Here is a 19,833-nt window from a genome sequence, read left to right as displayed (position 1 = left end):
AACCTACACTAAAAAATGCTCTCAACTGGCACAGATGGAGAAACCCACAAATGAGGACAGATAGCAGCAGCAGGTGGCAAGAGGCGGGAAGTGATTGAAGCAGTGGTTAACAAATGATCACAGGAAGCTAAAACTATCCAACGGGTCATGCCCTAATTTAGCACTAGTTACACTAATTTAGGTTACACTAGTCACTACCTTGGTGCGTGACCTCAGTATATTTGGGTTCAAATTCTATACAGCAATATAATTTCTTCCAGTTAAGAATTCCTGGCTTGCACCAATCACAGGGTGGCCGGAGGGCACCGGACCAGTCTATTAGTTTTTCAAACAGCTGTCATAGACCTAACAGACATACTGAGAGACTTCAGGAGGTCTACACTTCAGCGACAGTGTATAATTGGGGTTTCCTGGCTGGATACTAGCTCAGCCAATATCTAAATGCCATTGGTGAGCTTCAGAGATTGGTACAGTGTGTCCTGCCCTTCCACATTTCTCTTGGCAATAGTACAAATGTTGTTTTGCAACTTGCTGGGAACAGTGTCAGCATTTAAATGACATTCCTTAATCTGGAACTGAAGTTCATTTTCATTGGGAATACCCTTCCACGTTGCAGGGAAGACCTGACACTCCATTTTGCCATCTATAAAAAGCACATTGAGTGGGATGAGGCAGCTGAAGTAAAAGACATCCATATTGCTTTTCACAGCCACCTGCAGGTTATTCAGAGGCTCCGTCTTCATGACTGGGCCCACAGTGCTGAGAGGCAGGGAGACACCAGTGCTCTGGTTTGGCATCCATCAGTGGTGTGTGGGTGGCCAGAGGAGTGCTGGGGATGACACCAAAGCTGTTCTTGTTAAACTGGACTGCAAACTCTGTCATGAGCTGCAGAGCTTTGTTGGTGAAGTTCATTTCCACATAAATGTGCACCTGACAATGAGTCAACTTTCCAGAAATCCCCAATCCATTAGCCTCTACTGCAGGCAGCCAGACAGCCTTAGGAGCCACATACCCACCATGTGCTATGCCTACTCCTATGGAGAGCTCAAATCGATCATTCAGACCACTGCTGACCACAGCAGGAGCAGGGGAAAGAGCAAAGGTTGTAGGCGCTGATGATGGGATGAAGGATTGTCCCACCATCAGACTTCCTCCAATGCCCCCTGCCAAGGTCACTGCCAAGCAGACTATCTAGTCCTCCTCCCAAGAGATCCACTGCTCCCACCTGCATGGAGGATACCTGTGACACATTGACTGGGGGGCCAAGGTCAAGGCTTAAAAGGCACCTTGAGAGGGAATAACCTGAGGCTGCTGGAGGCTGGTGGCAGTGGTGGTGCCAACAGGGCTGTCACCAGCATCAGGGCTCCCATGATGTATCGCATGAATTCCATGACTTCCTTCCACAAAGGCCTTGGGAGGCTTGTGGTACACAGAGGTCAAAGAACCAATGTGGCAGCTTAGCTCATCCGGAAGAGCTGGCTCCATAAGACTGTCTCCTCAGAGATCAGTGGCTTCTCAGACAAGACTACATCTTTGGTTGTGTCAGGGTCCATTGAGAGAAGCTGCCAATAAATATAACCCCTATCTCAAAGGTTGGGATTATCAGAATTCTGTGTTGCCAAACATAAGATCTGCTGTACCAGCTCCTGTGTTTCTGATGGTTTCTTGAGAAACAGCCTCATTGTGGCAGCAAGCACAGTGAGCTGCACCTGGGTGCTTTCATCCTGAAAACCCTCCAGGAAGCTCTCTTGTAGCTCCCTTGTGCACTGTCAGCTCGTTCAGCATCTTCTCCCACGATCCAAATCATAGCTGCTCGAGCATCTGTCTCATCCAGCGAGTCTAAATTCTCGCACAGAGTAGCAGAACTTGTCAGGGTACTTATGGAAGAAGTCCCTGATGACAACAATAGCCTCTGGACCACATAATTTACTCTAGTCTGGATGAGATCAAGCAGTGTACTTACACAATGTTGTGCCAAACGTCCGCACAGCTTTGTGAACAAAGTCAACACCCACCTGTGTGGCACGTTCCTTCAGTTAGGTCAGAACCTCAGCAATGTTGGCTTGAGATGCTAAACGAATCACGATGTCCAACTTCTCCAGTTTCACACAGATGGGATCACTATGCTTCACAGAGAAGACTTTGATTTCCTGCATTAAGATTTCAGGCCTTTTCTGAACAATTAGGTTAATGTTCCTCAAGGCAACCTACTATACCTGTGGCTCCCCAGACTGCAAAGTGACGGGTGGAGGGGCCAACTTCTTCCACAGTGTGTTGTAGTAGTCAGAGTCCTTGGGTAACAAGTGTAGAAATTTCGTTAAAGCTTTTACTGCTGAGAGCACCACTGCTGAGTTGGCATGAGACAGCTGGGGAGTCTCCCTCTCACAGACGCTCTGAGCCTCTCAGTGATCTCGAGGGTCATGGCTGGGCAGGCAGTCTGGGATGAAAGTCTGGCCCCATTCAGTGTACTCATTCAGGGCTGTCAGCAGCTTATTAATGTTCTGTGGGTTCAGATGGAGTAAGTTGCTGTTTGGGTGAGAGTCACTCATTTCAGATAATGCTGCTACAGCATTAGCCACCACCATTGGATCTGAAATCTGCTATGAGATCCCTCAGAGAATCCAGAAATCCCTGATCTTCCACCATTTGGGCATTAATATCGTGGAGTTTTGCCACACAGACCTCTGCTATTTTCCAGACAGAGGGATCTTCATCCTTCAAGCACTGTGGAGGGGCTCACAGAGACATTCTGTCATCTGGCCCACCCAGATGCACCCTGTGGTTCTGACAGCCAAGACCCGAATCAGAGCACTGGGATCATCACAGTCTTGCACAAAGCTGTTGCCAGCCAGGATGCCATGTCTGGCTGACTCCTAGCATTGTTCATCAAGCAGAGATACACACGCTTCTTTAGTTTAGTGTCAGTCTGCATGTAATTCGCTGCATCGAAACAGAGAGAGCCGATGTCCTTGCCCAGAGTCACAGCAGCAATCACTTTCCTCACAGCCTCCTTTCTCTTTTTCTCTCTTCACTGCTGAGTTCAGCCTTTAATTCAAAGATTTCTCCCTTTTGGTTGGTTGTGAAGGACTTGGAGTCCGTCATGGTGTTGGCTCTTTAACGTGTCCCAGAGGTGAGGGTGGGGGAGGCAGCAGCAGCCAGAGAGCACGCCCCGGTGGTGTTGTAATGGTTTCCTGCACATTTCCTGAAGTACAGTTTCATAGTAGAACACAAAGGAGCCTTGAAAGCATGCTAAATGAAAACAGCCAGTCACAAAAGCAGCATACTGCACAACTCGATAGATTTGCAAGGACACAGAGACAGAAAGTGGAAAATGAGGACTCACTGCTGATGGGTACAGTGATGACAGCACTGTAAATGTGGTTTATGGTGATGGCTGCACAATTCTGTGAAGGTACATTGTACTGTGCACTTTAAATGGGTGAATTGTGTGGGGGTGTTGAAGGAGAGGAGGGAATATTGAATTTCCCTGAGCTTCAGATTTATCATCGTTTGTGAAAGACGTAGTCCACAGGGTTTTGTTGGAACGGCAAGGCACGTAAGTGCCCAGGTGAGGGCCTGGCACTGGGAAGTGCACAGCAACGTTTACTGTCCAAGGAGATTGAGTTTTAACCCATTTTTGACATGAATTCAGAGGAGCTGCTAAGCAGAATAGACTGTGTCCTAAACCAATTTACATGCAAGCTCAATTTAATACATAATTTTAGAGGATTCAAGGCTCCTTGAAGACTATTTACAGGTCCTGTAGGTCACTGTTTCCCGGGGGCATCACTGGAATTTATTCCTGGAGAGAGATGTTAGGAATTCTGGTTTCTGCATTATGCATGGCATCTCTGGGCACGAGATGAATCCTCCACACTGTAAACCTAACCCTGCCGAGTGATTCATGCTCGTTCAATGCTGCAGAGGTTAAATGACCTTTTAAAGTTCCCTGACTTTCTGGGTTATGCACAGGAATGAGAGCACGCAGCCCACGTGCAGCAGAGTGTGTGCTTCTGCGCTGGACTTGTCTTCCCTACCAGCCAGCAAGCTCCTGAGTAGCGGGAGGTCTGCCCAGCCTCTTCCACTGCAGAGCGGCCCTGACCTGAGAGAGGGAGCTTCATAAAGGAGGTTCACTGCTAGCGTTACAGGAAACCTCACCTCCTGAGATGGCTTCCATTAGGATCCAGCAGGTGCTGCCTGCTTCTGAGTTTGTAATGAGTATTTTGCAATCTGTTCCTTGGAAAAGTGAAATATCTGAGATTTCCCGAGCCCCCCTGTGAATATCAAGCCAAGGCTTGACTTTATCAAGTCAAAGCTACAACGTCGAAGATACAAAACAGCAAGGTTCAACCCAATGATAGCCTTGACTTGATTTTGTTCAAGTCTAACTTTCAAAAAGTGCATATGTACCTTATCTGCACAGAAAATTCCTTTTAAAAAATAACTTTAGCCCTGACTGGTGTGGCTCAGTGGAATGAGCATCCTACCGCAGAGAGTAAGGTCATCAGTTCAGTTCCCAGTCAGGGCCGGGGCCTGGGTTTCAGGCCAGGTCCCTGGTTGGAGGCGTGGGAAAGGAAATGGATTGGTGTTTCTCTGGCACTTTGATGTTTCTCTCCTTCCCTTTCCCTCTCTCTAAAAATAAATAAATAAAATAAAAATAACTTTAATGGAGATTATATATATATACACACACACATACATATAAAACTTTTGTACATATACATATATATCAATAATCCCACATAATTCCAATGTCCATCGTCTGGAGAGAATCGTGTTTAAGTTTTCATGAGTATCTGTGCATATCTGTATAGAGATACATTCAGATATAGATGGATGCACGGTTTGATGTCCTCGCCCCTTATCTTCCCCCCTTCCCACTCTAGATTAGATTTCCCTGTTATATCAGTTCATATCGCCTATACTTTTTTCTTTTATTATTTTTAAATTATATTTTATTGATTATGCTATTACAGTTTCCCCAATTTTCCTCCTTTATCCCCCTCCCACCCTGCACCTCCCAACCCTCCAGCATTCCCCCTGCTTTGTTCATGTCCATGGGTTGTACATATAAGTTCTTTGAGTCCTCTGTTTCCTATACCAGTTTTTACCTTTCCTGGCCTATTTAATGTGTACCAATTATGCTTCTTCTTCCCTGTACCTTTCCCCATCCCCCCAATTCCTTACTTCCTCCTTTCCACTGAGAACCCTCCATGTGATGTCCATTTCTCTGATTCTGTTCCTATTTTGGTTGTTTGCTTAGTTTTTGTTTTCATTGTTTTTCTTTTTTTAGATTCATTTGTTGATAGTTGTGAGTTCATTGTCATTTTACTGTTTATAGTTTTTGATTTTCTTCAATTTCTTAGATAAGTCCCTTTAACACTTCATATAATAAGGGCTTGGTGATGATGAACTCCTTTAAGTTGACCTTATCTGGGAAGCATTTTATCTGTCCTTCCATTCTAAATGATAGCTTTGCTGGATAGAGCAATCTTGGATGTAGGTCCTTGTCTTTCATGATTTGGAATACTTCTTTCCAGGCACTTCTTGCCTGCAAGGTCTCTTTTGAGAAATCAGCTGATAGTCTTATGGGAATTCCTTTGTAGGTAACTGTCCCCTTTTCTCTTGCCGCTTTTAGGATTCTCTCTTTGTCTTTAATCTTGGGGAACTTAATGATGATGTGCCTTGGTGTGTTCCTCCTTGGGTCCAACTTCTTTGGGACTCCCTTGGCTTCCTGGACTTCCTGGTAGTTTATTTCCTTTGCCAGATTAGGGAAGTTTTCCTTCATTATTTGTTCAAATAAGTTTTCAATTTCTTGCTGTTGTTCTCCTTCTGGCACCCCTATAATTCAGATATTGGAATGTTTCAGGCTGTTCCAGAGATTCCTCAGCCTCTCTTCATTTTCTTTGTATTCTTGTTTCTTCATTCTGCCCTGGTGGGATGTTTATTTCTTCCTTTCCTTCCAAATTGTTGCTTTGAGTCCTGGTTTCTTTCCTATCACTGTTGGTTCCCTGAATATTTTGCTTTACTTCATTTTGGGTACCTTTCATTTGTTCTTTCATTTTTTTGACCAAGCTCAATCAGTTCTGTGAGCATTTTGATTACCAGGGCTTTACATTCTCCATCAGATAGGTTGGCTATCTCCTCATTGTTTCGCTCTCTTCCTGAGGTTTTGCTTTGTTCTTTCATTTTGGGCCATATTTCTTGGTCTCAGGGCCCCTGATAGGTTGTAAGGGAGCAAGGCCTTAGGTGACCATCCTGACAGGGCAACCCTCCTTGCTGCGCTTCTGCACTGGCTGTAGGAGGGGCCAGAGAGGGAACAATGCAGTTTACCTGCTCATCTCTAGGACACTTTTCAAAGAACTCTCAAGTGAGGCTGGGAGTTTCTCCCACTGTGGCAACTTCCATAGTCCACAGCCACCTCTCAGTCCTGGTTTTCCCTTAAGTCAGCCCCTCCCATGAAGCCTGCTGCCTGGCTGCAGCCAGCTCTGCCTGCCTGGTCTGCCGCTTCACCGGTCTGGTTGTTCTGTTTGACTGTTTCTTTAATTCCTTGGTTGTCGGAGTTCCATGCAGTTTGATTTTCTGGCACTTCTGGTTGTTTACTGATTTTAGATTGCCTGTTTTTCTCCTTTTGGTTGTGCAAGGAAGCGAAGGGTTTCTACCTATGCCTCCATCTTGGCCAGAACTCTACTTTTTCTTGACACCCCTTATCAGAGACAGAATTATTTAGTTCATTACTATAGGTGTTTTCTGCTCTGCATTTCCACTGTGAGATAAACTCAGTGAGGCAAGGACACTGTCTATCTTATTCATTGCTATATCCCCGGCACTTAACTGAGTGCAGAAATATAGTTGGATAAATATCCAAACATATTTCTTGAGTTAACAAAATGTAATTTCAATGGTCTGTGTGTGTATATGTTTGTGTGATACTAAAGCCAACTAGCTGGTATCTCAATCATTTTGTCAAATGGAATCATGAAAAAATCACGTGGAAACAAAGAATGCCACGATAGCTCTTGTTAGGAACCATAACATTTTGTAAACTTGAAACAGAATAGAGGATTCACAAACACACACATACAGACGCTTTATGAAAAGCAGTATGAGACATAGAAGGTACCTGGCTGATGTGAGCCTGGTCCGGTCATCTTATCTGGTGCCGACTCAGATCCTCTTCCACGTGGGGGCAGGTGCCCCCCTCAGTCTAACTCTAGATCCCCTGGCAGACCCATACAGGCTTTCACTGCAAGTTCATTGGGCATCTAGTGGTGGCATTATTAAGGGTTGCTGCAAATGCCATTGCTCACTATTTTAGGAATCTTCTCTCAAGAGTATAAAAACTCAGTCTGAGTTGTCAGTGGAAAGATATATGAATTTGCATGAAGCTTAATCTTTTTGGAGCCTCAGTTTCATCATCTTTAAAATGAGGGTAATAATACCTATCTCAAAGTCTGGGAATAAACTGCTTTGATGAAAATAAAATTAAGGAGGGTTCTTGCATGGACCAATGATAATACTCTGTAAATGGAAAAGACAGACCACTTCAAACCTCTCCACATCTGAGAACCCCCATACCCACTGCCTGCAGGAAACCACCTCTGTAAACTTCTCTGTTCAGACACCTGGCTCATATTGACTAGTAAAGGCAGAAACTGAGGTAAGGCTCTGAGACAATCTATTAAAACTATAACTATTGTCATCTTATTCTGGATCTTTATCCTAAGCAAACCAGCCCTAAGAAATGGAAGTCTAGCAATCATTATATGTTTTATTTTCCTCGTATCACCTATGGAAGCCAAGAAATCAGAAAAGCCTTTGATATCACTTTATTTTCTGCAGTAATTAAAATCTGCAGCTTCACTTGAATATTTTTATTAGCACTAAAAAATACACTTTTATGAAAGAAGCCAGACATACAAAACCACGTATTACATGTGGTTTCCATTTATATGAAATATCTAAAAGAGTTAAACCCACAGAGACAGAAAGCAGGTTGGTGGTTTCCAGGGGCTGGAGCAGGAGGAGAGTGAGAAGTGACCACTGATGGGTTTCAGGGCTTGGGGAGTGATGAAAACATTTTGGAACTAGAGGTGGTGATTGCGCAACTTGTGCGTATACCACATACCACTGAGTTGTGCAGTTTAAAATGGTTGTTTTATGGTATGTAAATTTCAGCTTCATTCTAACCAAAAAGGGGACAGAGGAGAAAGGGACTTTCCAAATTTCAGCTCTTAAGAAAGTTTTTTCTCAGTGAAATGCTGAGTAAGGTGTGATGCATAGTCCACCGTTGGCAGAGCTGTGTGCGGGAGGAGAGGGGAGAGTGCCCGCCGGCAGAATGCCCTCAGCGCAGGGGAGACGTGGCCGTGCAGGGTGTGGAAGGCACTGCACTGAGACCCTTCCTTTGCTGACTGGGGTTTCAGCTCATTCAACAAGTGGTCTTTGTAGACCCTCCAGCGTGCAATCAAATCCATTTACTGTTTATTGTCTATTTCCTGCTGCTAGACTCTCAGGTTCATAAGGGTGGTTTTTGGATATTTTATTAATATTTCAGTAAAAAAAAAAAGCCTAGGATAGTGCCTGGCTCAAAAACAGCAGCTGTTCAGTAAATATTTGCGGAAAGACTAATAATCCTGCAATTCCATGTGAGCACCTTCCTTTCTCTATTATTACAAAGTCTGAACGCAGTGTGAGGGAAGCAAGTTTCTAGAGCCATTTCTGAAAACTCTGCTAACTGCCCGGTCTGCTGCTACCTCCGAGGAGAGCAGACATCCACGTCCAGGTGCTGAGGTTATCACATCCAAGCCATTACACCTCCCCTGGCCATGAGCCAAGGGACCACACTGCGTATCTCTGCGGCTCTAGTTACTCATTGAAACAAGCCCTCTCTGCTGGGGAAACAGCCCATGGGGGCAGCATCCTCTGAGGGGTAGGGAGGCTGAATCTTTGCTTAGAAATGGTAAAACCCCTGCCAGTACTGGTCAGAAAAATGCTGGTGGTTGGAGATAGCCATAGTGGTGGGGGGCTCCCGAGGCTGACCCTGCACAAGAGGCTGTTCACAGCAGGGAGAGGCCCAGGCTTCAACCATTGCCAGAAGGCACAGGTCACTTATTCTGTAGGAAAAGTTAGCCCGGCAGGGTACAAAGACAAAGCCAAGGACAATTCTGCTGAGTCTGCTAAATCCTATCACCCAAACATACCCACAGATGAGATGAAATGTCTGGAAATGCTCTGCTCGTCTGATTGTCACCCATTTCCACAGACTTACTGTGGATGTAAGAGAAGGACCAGGATGCAGATGTCCTTCCTCATTAGGTAATCACAAGGAGTGGAGATGCTGTAAAATGTTCATTCAGAAAGGAAGAGAATAGATCCCATTATAAGGGAAACTAAGGATAGCTTCTGTGCCTTCTTCACCTCTCCCCTTCCACTGAGATGTACTTGCAGAGTGCAGTTTCTTAAATCATGGTCCAAGGGCCTTTAGCATCACAATGATTAAGGGTGCCTGGTCACGTGTGGATTCCGAGGCACAGTGCTCGACTTACTGAAGCATCTCAAGAAGCAGGACCTGGGAACATGCATTTAAGAGATTTACACTGTTGGTTCTCACACACATTAATGGTTAAGGGACAGTGTCATGCATTATGATTTATTACACTTGCAGAGGTGTTCTTTTTGTGCCTTGCTATTATAACAAGGGGCAGGTGAGACGGGGCTTCATTGTATGGATGGGAAACAAAAACTTAGAAATGTGAAATCCCAGGTCATACAAGCTCAACATTGTAGCAGAGTTAGAATTTGAACCAGGATTTGCATGGTTTCAGATGCAGCCCTTGACCTACCCCACATTGTGGTGCTCTTTTGCTAGAAAATAAAAGAATCAAGTCCTGACCAGTGTGGCTCAATCGGCTGGGTATCATCTTGCAAAGCAAAAGGCTGCTGGCTCCATTCTTGGTCAGGGCACATGCCAGGGTTACAGGTTGGGTCTCTGGTTGGGGCGAGTACGAGAAGCAACTGATCGATGCTTCTCTCTTTCATCACTGTTTCTCTTCCTTCCTTTCTCCCTCTCTTCCCTTCTCTCTAAAAATAAATAAATTAAATCTTTTTTAAAAGACTCAAAATATGAATGTATTTGACAAGATTATATTTCCACGGGGATAACTTTACACAAGCAAGGCCAAGCTAGTAGGAGGAGAAACACTGCCATCTTGTGGCCGCCTGAAAACAATGTCTAGCCTTGTTATTGTTCGGGGTCATTTCCTTCTGCTTCACCTTCTGCCTCTTTCACTGATGGATTTGCATTGAGCCATCCTCACTTTCCACTGGTGCACCTGACTAGTCCTTTAGCCTTTGGCCTTTGGTTCTGTAGCTGAGATTTTTTTCTCCTAGCTGAACTTAATTTACTCATCTAGGTCAGGGACCACAAGATTAGTGCCATACAATAACCCTGGTGAAATACTTTCTGGAACCAGTGTATTTTATATGTCTAGATCCTTAGTCTTTTTTATTTTTTTAATTTTAATTTTAAAAGATTTTTTTTGTCATGATGATAAAATCTTCCTGACAGAACCAAGGTGTGATCTCAGTGTTGGTGACTAGAATCCCCCACCCCCAATCTTCTCCTCCCTTCAGCCCCAGCACCTTGACCTCTGCAAGTTCACATGGAAACCATCACAGCAGCTGCCACGGGGCAGGTGCAGCATACAGACCACAGAACCATCTGGAACCCCCCCAAAAAGCCTGGTATTTAGTCAAGGATACATGAAACACTCAGCCTCCCAGATAACCAAAAGTCTACTTCAACTATCCGAGGCATCTGTGCAAATTGTCATGTACCACTCAGCCCTCAGTCTCAGAAATCTTCACATGTGTTCCCCTGCCTCAAAGGGCGAACTTCCCAAGGTGCCACCCAGTAGAGCCATACTCAGCAACCCCTGCCCACCCTTCCAGGACTCCCTGCCTCTCTCAGTTCCCCAGCTCCACGAGACTGCCCATCCTCCTGCCTCCCCATTCCTCCTGCTCACTCCTGCCACGGGAGCCTTCCTTTAGATTTCAGAGCATCAGTCATTTTCCTGACCTCACACACGGGGTCAAATCCTCCAACTCTGCCACCCCTCTACTGTTCTTTATCTAATGGCACCTGTCAAAGTTGTGATTTAGCATTTGGTTGTGTCACTGCCCCATGGATGTCTGCCTCTCTACTGGGGGCTCCAGTAGGAAACCATGTTGATAGGCCAGAGCCTAGCACAGTGTCTGGTGCAGAGTGGATGCGCGACAAGCATTTGTTGAATAAAGGAGTGAATGAATGAATGCGTGGATGAATGAATGAATGAACGGACAAATAAATGAAGAGATAGGTGTGACAGTAATCCTGGTCTAACAATCTCAGCCTCACTCCCTCAAATCTATTTGGTGCCAAATATCTCAAAGTTGCTGCTTAAACCCTATTTATCTAAATCCAAACTTCAAGAAGGGGGAAGGTTAGACAGAATGTTAGAGTCCTAGCAAGACCTTGAAAAATTACGTTTCTGCTTGAGAGCAGCCTGATGATTTCTGAGTACTCTGGCTCCTGCTGCTTGTGTGACTTTGGGTGAGTTTACGGATCTTATAATCCCTGACCTCCTGCATCTACAAACTGGGGATAACAGGGCCATTGAAGGAGTCACCAGATAACATACATTTAATCTTCCCCATTAGCTATTGTTAGTCGTGGGTTTTTCCCAGGCATTCTTGCCAAATGAAGGAAGTTCTCTTCTATTCCTCCTTTCATGAAAATTTTGTCAAGAATAGATGTTGAATAGTGTCAAATGTTGTGTCACATAAGCATGCAGCATGGCTGACAGTGAGCACTCAAACAAGTGAGTTCCTCCCTCTCTAACCACCTTTCATTTCCCTCCTCCTTGTAACTGCCTCATTAGCTGGCTGGCCAGCACTGCATAATATGAAAAAATAATGTCTTCTGGCAGCTTCGAACTTGGCTAAGCCTTGTTGTGTTGGGGGTTGGGAGTGAAAGAGGCCTGAAACATCTGTCAGGGCTGGCCTGAGTACGTCTACTTAGCAAAGTGCATTTTCAGCGCCAACCTGTCCTCCTTCAGTCCTGGTCCAGGGCTGCCCCGCTCCTCAGCCACCTGGAGGCACCGTGCTTACCTAGGCTGCCGCCCTAGCAGTGCCTGGGTTCTGAGGCATTGCCTTCTGGCACTTGCCCACCAAGTCTTCAGTTTAGGGTTAAACAAGTCCAATAAGAACTAAGGTGTTAACGGCCATAGTGGTTAAATGTCTTCACATTCCTATGTACCATTTATATTTTAGCAAAATAAATAACATTTATATTTTAATAAAGCATGATACCTCAAACTGGAGGAATACTATGCATCCTAAAATGATATTTTATTGTCAAGGAATATTAAAAAGAAATTATCTGTATATGGATAAGCATCCATGACCCATTGTTGAGTAAAAAGCAGATTATATGTATATATGGTGTGATCACTTTTATTTATCTCTGAGTGTGTGTGTGTTCCTGGAAATGCATGAGAGTGGTTACCTCTCCTCTGTGAGACTGGGTGAATTTGCACTCTGTTCTATAAACTTTTCTGTATTGCCTGAATTTTCTAAATGACTATGTGTGGCTTTGTAACTAGGGAGGAGAAACAATGAATATATTTGCTGGGCTGTGTTTCAGAGTCACAATCACAAAACCACAAGGAGTCCTTTGCTCCTAATGTTGTTCTGGGAATGAGCTAAGAATTGACCAGGCCACTAATTTCTGTGGTTGTTTGTGCAACAGAATTTTTGTGAGTGCTTACACATGCATGATGAGTCATATGTAACTCCTACCCTGCTGCTTTTAGGGTGATAAACTTCACATGTTATTAATGACAATGAGAGTGATTATAATACGGTAGCAGATTCTGTGTGTGAACCAGGCACTGTGCTAGGCACTTTGCACAATCATCTCTAACACACACCACAAAAAGTGAAGCAGGCATATGAGCCCTAGTACACAGATGGGACCCCAGCTCAACAAATGCTAGAGTTAGAAAGGTGCCTTTGGCTCAAGGTACTAGAGAAGGCTTCATAAAGAGGTGGCCTTCAGCTAAGCCTGGAAAAGGGGGTGGCATTTGACCTTTGTAGATGGGGAGAAGAGAGTTCCATGTCAAAAGCTGTCCAAGAAAAGGTGCATAGGGGAAGACAACCGTTAGTCTGGTGGCTGGACCATTTGTTAGAATCCTTGGGGAGATTTTCAAATGAGGTGCGCTTGGCAGGGAGCCCACTGAAACGAGAGCTTTGGGTGCCAGCGTTAGGAGGCAAGTGTAAATTCTTGCAGCCACTAGTCTGGGCAGCATACTTCATACAGCTGGTGTGTGGCGGGTGCAGGTAGGATGCCACACGGGAAAAGAAATGCTTTCTGGTCATCCTCATTCCAGCAGCTAGAACGTTTCTTACACTGATGGCCCTTCCTATCTCATAACTTCTTCACTATCTGCTAGAGCAGCATTGACTAATACACAAACACATTTGCTCCAGTTGCCACAGCATCATCGAGAAGAGAGTGAAAGGAAAGCGTGAGATGAGGGGCAGTCCTAATCTTTTCCTTGTTACCATTTCATCCATCAGTCTTTGACTGCCCTCTGGTGGCCATTTCACTGCATTGTGCCACAGAATCATTTTTATTTCTAAAGCAGATGAGACATCTAAAAGCTACAGCTCTTTGCGTGGTCTCCTCAAGCATCCAACTTCATGGATGACCTGTCCGTGTCACTCATGTACCTGTGGAATGCTGCAGGTTAGTGTAATTACAGAAAAGCTATATTTAGCACTACCCCAAGTGCTGTAGGTAGATAGCTCATTTAACCTCAGAGCAGCAAGCACTACATGGCAACTATTAATATCTATCCCTGTCCTAGAAGCAAGGAAACTGAGACCTAGGGAGGTTAAGTGATATGCCTGAGGTGGGGAAGTCTCAACTCCCAGAATGGCAGAGCTCCAAATGTACTGTTTTCGGAACCAGCCCTTGTAACCACTTCTTTATTGCTCCTTTCCTGCCTTGAAGGACCTTAGTGTATATAAGGGGAATACACACACACACACACACACACACACACGCACACACACAGAGTCATATGGTGCAGAGAACTTGCTGAAGTGCCAGGGGAGGTCCTGGAGACAGTCGCCGATAACTTCAGAAGAGACTCGAGGCTGTCAGAGAGTTGGTGGTGGCTTCTTGGGGGAGCCAGTGGGATGGAGTGGGATTTGGTGACATGTTTTTTTGGCAGGGGGAGCACAGGGCACGGATAATCCAGGACAGAATCTGGACTGAGGATAATGGTGTGAGAAAGAAGGAGTGTGTGGCCTCAGGGAAGCACTGGGAAATAGGGCTGGAATGACGCAGAGGGAGGGGAAGCAGTTTGAAAGGCCTTGGATACATGTGATAAATTTAATAACATGATCATTTCTTAGGAAAAAGATGAGGCTCCCCATACAGTGAGTGGCCAGCCACTCACCGCTAGCTTTCCTACCCAAACAGTCACAAATCCACACACAACACTGGTGCACGTATTTATTCCATCATTAACTGGGTCACCCAAGACATACTGACTGCATGAGCACCTGCTCTGCGTTAACCCTGATTTCGACCCTCAGGTGGCCTGTGGCCTCACAAGGGAGAGACAAAGAACCATATAGAAGACAGTATGATCCATGAACACATCAGAGGTGTGTGGCTGAGACACAGGGGTGATTGATGTTCCCCAGGAAATGGCACTGAAAGCTGAGATCTGAGGAGTAAGTTGGAAGTAACAAGGTCAAACGGGCGAAGGAGCAAGAGAGGAAGAACTCAGGGACAAGGGAGAACAGGACAGCAGCATCAAGTAGTTTTCCGTGGCTTTAGACTGGGAGAGGGGAAAGCATTGAGAGAGGATGCTAGAAAGGCACAGACCCCCGGGGAGCACGGGGCCTCCTTAATCAAGCTGGGGCTCTATTCTAAGGGCAATGAGAAAACACAGAGGATGTTCAGCGGGAAGCAACACAATGGAGTTTGCCACTTGGCAAGATCGGGGTGGCTGCTGTCTGGAGAACGGCTTGGAGGGGCCAGGGGAAGGAAAGAGAGTCAGTTACGAACCTCAGACTCAGAAACATGGTGACGTGGGAGCCTTCCTGCTCAGGTGAAACAATGAGGGAAAGAGCCACACCACCAAGTCCCAAGACTTTCTCAACTTCTGCCCTCCTCCCAAAGGAACCTCAAATTCCTGGCAGAAACTCAGAGTTGGGTGCAGCACGTTCTCTAACTCGACTTCACCTTGCAAAGCAGGACTTCCGCTTCTGGCCGTGAACCATAGGCAGTGCCGTCTGCCACCAGAAAACAGGGCCACGGGTGGCACAAACTGCACCCTTTCGAGGAAGAGAGACTGAGGAGGTGACCCTACGATCACTCGGACTTTCTGCCCGCAGGCACTTTCCAGACCTGGCCCAGGAGGGGACCCTCAACAGAGCATTGGTATCTTGTTGAGGGAGGAGCAGAGGTTCAAACTGAGGAAACAGAGGCTGGCAGGCCTTTCAGAGCAAAAGTGCTGAAGGAAGCTGTGCAGCAAGAGAGCTCCAGACATCTGTACAGAGGGTCTCTGGGGCCTTTGGCTGGAGACTCTGTGCACGTGCAGAGGTAAGAGGCCAGGAGCCAGGAGGAGAACTACCAGGCACTGTAGGCACAGCAATCCCCAAAGCTAACGTAGGGGTGAGAGGCGCTGACTGGCCGACCAACCAGAGCGAAGAGATGTCATTGAACAGATGCAGAAATGCTGGGTTTTCAGGGCAGGGTTAAACCAGCCCCCACAGAGTCAAGGCTGCTGACCCCATCCCGACAAAGATGCAGACCTGGAGCATCTGGTGTGTGGCAGCCACTGTCCATACGTGGCTATTGAACCTTTGAAAAGTGTCCAGTCCAAACGGAAATGTGCTTTTCAGTATAAATAAAATACAAACCAGATCTAGAAGGCTTTAGTATGAGAAAAAGAATGTAAACCATCTCATTAATAGTTTTATATTGATTACCTGTTAAAATGATAATATTTTGGGGGTAGTGGGTTAATACAATATATTATTAAAATTAAGTGTTTAAAAAGAGAGAGTCCAGTGGCCACCAAGCAGCCACAATGGAAAGACTGCAGGAAAGAATATTTCAAAAATCCTGTTTAGCTTTCTTATGAATATATTTCTTTTGAAATATTTACTTTCTTATCCAGTGCCTGACATATAATCCTGCTATAATAAGTCCGCACATAATGAATACTAGCATGCTATTCGGGAGCGGTGTTCTTGGCAGTGATGGCCTGTGAAGGGTGTTTCATGACTAAGAGGAGCCTCAAAGGGAAGTGCCTCCCGAGAGACCAAAGAAAGCACTGAAGACTCATAAATAGGTTATATTTAGCTGTAGTGAGAGAAAATGCAAACAAACAAAAAAACAAACCAAAGGCCCTAACAACAACAACAACAAAGAATAACCAGAAATATCAAAAACATAATTTTAATTAAATATTTTTACATCTACTTTACATTCCCAAACATAAGGAACAAAAATGTCCCATCAGGGAAAACTCTTTAGGTAGTTCTAAGCATCTGTCTTAGTTTTTAATCCCCTTCCATTTATATCAATATAAATATAAATAGTCTTTATGAAAATTAACACACATTTTGTGAGTTCTTGAGAAGGGGAGAGGGGCTTATGTGTCTAAGAAGCCACAGGACATAGCAAAAACAAGCCCTAAAGCCTGATGCATAAGCTGCATTGGTAGCAAGAGAAACATGGGGAGTTCCTGACCATTTTGTGGGGGACAGGGCAAAAGAAGAACCTACTTTACCCGCTCTGGTGCTAGAACACGGGTTCATGACGTGCCAGAAAACGACCTCCGTGCGAGTAGAGACTCTGAGTCCCTCCAACCCGGGCTAGAAGCTCCTAAGAGCAGCAACAGATCTCAGTAGCTGTCCGTGTTTCACAGATGAGGCTTCCAGGTGTGAGAGGTAGAGGCGTTCGAGATGTACATCCAGGGAAAACAATGGGGAGGTGGTAGAGCTCCAGGAACTCATCCCTGATCAAAATGTTTTGGCACTTGAGAAAGAAGTTGATTATATTTGTATGCCAGTAAAATGCCACACAAATATAAAATTTCAAGCATGATAATCGAGGCTGCATTTTCCATGTGAATGCGAAATTAAAACAGTTCACAATGAAATGCCAATCATCTATGAAAAAATCTTTGAAGTAGAACCTTACTGAAATTCCGCACTCAGAGGTATACGCCAGCATTCCCTAAATATACTGAGTCATAAACAAAGTTTACCTATACAGTACAATCTCCAGCCTCACCCCGGGGCTGGGGAGGCAATTCAGAGGCAAAATCGTCTCTCCGGTAATTGTGACATTGCATCAGGAGGTCATAGCTTCTATTGATTCATGGATGGGATCAGCCTGTAGACAGATCTTTGTCATCACACACAGTAATGGCGTTCATATCTACAGAACACACATTAGATACCACCCCATGATCCCAGTCTTTTGTCTTTGCAAACACTTCTATTTGTGTACTTAACACACCCCGCATTTATTCTTCACCAGGTCTGTTTAGATTTTAAACATCCCTGAAGATAGAAACACAGGGTCCTCTAGACCTGTAAATATATTAGCTGTACATGTTCAGTGAGGAAAAAAACATACTCACTAAAAAGTCAAGCAATATTTGAAGCCTCTGTTTATCAAAAACATATTTGAGCACTCATTTTCCTTGCTGTTGATTATTATTCTCAGAATGGAGTTAGTTGTTTTTCACTTTAGACCAAGATTTGGCTTTCGTTTTCCTCATTGGAGTTAGCATTTTCATGTTTATCAGCGTTGTCCTTTTGGATTGTGCCTTGAATTTCCTCTACAAGAGCATGAAGATTAGCTTTTTGGAGACCTTTAATCAAAGTGGAATATGCATCTTTTTTCCCGTGAAGTTGATACCAATTACGCAGCAGCTGGACCTTCTGTTCAGCTGTATCAGTGGGGTTGTTATGTTTGATTTCATCAATTTTGGCTTCGTTGATACCATTCTTCCGAACAAACTCTTTCACTTGATTTATTGTCATTTTTTCAGCAATAGTGATAATATAGTCATTCAAGTTAATGTCTGAAAGAAAGAGAATAGCTTCTGAAAATTTGTTTTTTTTAAATGAAATTACCATCACTGAAAACCTTGTATATTTCTCCTCTTACAGTAAGTACCTAAGAATACAGATTAGTCCTGTAGGTCTAAAGAGCTGATAGGGGAAGAGAAACAGCCTTGCCTTCTAACCTGACTCCTCCTATATCCTCAGTAATTTGCTCTATGACCTGAGCAAGAAACATAGTATTTCTGTATCTTCTTTTCTCATCCATAACAAGGTCGGAAAAGATCACTTCTAACGCCCCCTGTGGATCTGATGTTCAACGGCCCACAAACCTAAGATGCAGCCAAAGAGTTTGTGATCATCTTATCTTTGAATCACAGCTCAAAAAAGGAAGCTGAGTACAATCATAGATGTTGTTACAGAGCTGGAATACACCAACAGTAACTGAGTCTATACAATTCAGAGTAACCTCTAAGTCAATATAAGAAGGAGTTCTATAACACACCTAAATGTTTCTAAAGGAAATTTGTCATAAGGCAAATGAACTAGAAATATGAGTTATAAACTTAAACCGCCTGAAAAGACCCTTGATGATAGCAGGAAGATCTGTGAGCTTAAAGAACAGCAGACTCCACAATATGTCACTGAAATTAGGAACATTTATTTTACTCTCAAATTAGCCTATTACTCCCTTGGAAGCCACCTCTGTGAAATAAAATGATAAAAGCCTTACCTGTTGAATTTATTGGAATCATTTCCTGGGGAGAAAAAAATAGGAATGGGGAGAGAGAAAAATAAAAATAGAATAGTCTAAATGTAATCTTTCAATTCTTCCATAATACTGAAGTACAATCAATGGCTTCAATCAATTGCTTGATATATACATAACATTAGCTAGACTAAGTGATTAAGGATTCTTTCAGCACTCAAATTTTTATTCTGAAAGATCTCAGCATTGCCAGAAAGTAAAGAATACTGGCTTATTTTTTATACACTAAGGAACTCAGGGAATTCGCGGGGTGTGATGCAGTGATGTTTCACAGAGACTCGCAAAAACAAACACAATAAACACATTCATTCCAAAACTCTCTTTACTATAACTATTCTTATTTTTGACATCAGAAAATGGTTTAAATTAAAATTGTTTTGTTCTACACAGATTTAAGGAAGCTACACTGAGCCCTAGCCCCAAATAAGAAATTCATTATTCATAAAGTGACCTGGTTTTTCTCCCCTGTGTAACTTTTGCTACTTGAAATGCTTTGATGCCATGTTGGAAAACAAATATGGCAAGAGCGATGGTAACAAGTGGCTGAATAAAGTTAAGCTGTACATTTATAACAGGATGTAATAGAGCTCTCTCTGTGCCTGGGCTTGGGTATCAAATTCATGCCCTGGGAAAGGGTGTCTCTGAAATCTCTCTGCAGGGATAACGCCAGCGTGGAACATGGTCCTTGGCCACATCCCTTTACCAACTCACCGCGAACACCCTCCCACTGAAGGCCTTTGCTCACTCTTAGGCCGTGTGGAGCTGGCTCCTAAACTGGGCATCACACCTTAATCACGTTTGATGTCCCTAACCCATGTGCACACAAACACAATTAATGTTTACTTTTAAAAAGTAACATATAAAAAGTTGAATTACTATTTTCTCTGTGTTTCTAAGAAAGCTGATGCACATTTCAACACTTACAA

General features: G+C 44.2%; 1 protein-coding gene and 1 pseudogene across 1 annotated transcript in view; both read right to left on the bottom strand.

Moving 5' to 3' along the window:
- Nucleotides 1–232: 232 nt before the first annotated feature.
- On the bottom strand, nt 233–3,191 carry LOC114497682 (annotated as a pseudogene).
- Nucleotides 3,192–16,190: 12,999 nt separating this feature from the next.
- Nucleotides 16,191–19,833, bottom strand: part of FAS (Fas cell surface death receptor) — a 34,730-nt gene continuing 31,087 nt past the window's right edge. Inside the window, exon 8 of the mRNA XM_036027516.1 lies at nt 16,191–18,239. Within this exon, the coding sequence (XP_035883409.1) occupies nt 17,821–18,239 (419 nt within the window). The 3' untranslated portion in view covers nt 16,191–17,820. The remainder of the gene's footprint in view (nt 18,240–19,833) is intronic.

The sequence above is a fragment of the Phyllostomus discolor genome, chromosome 5, assembly GCF_004126475.2.
Source record: "Phyllostomus discolor isolate MPI-MPIP mPhyDis1 chromosome 5, mPhyDis1.pri.v3, whole genome shotgun sequence".
Taxonomy (NCBI): Eukaryota; Metazoa; Chordata; class Mammalia; order Chiroptera; family Phyllostomidae; genus Phyllostomus; species Phyllostomus discolor.
This window is presented reverse-complemented; position numbering and strand designations above follow the sequence as displayed.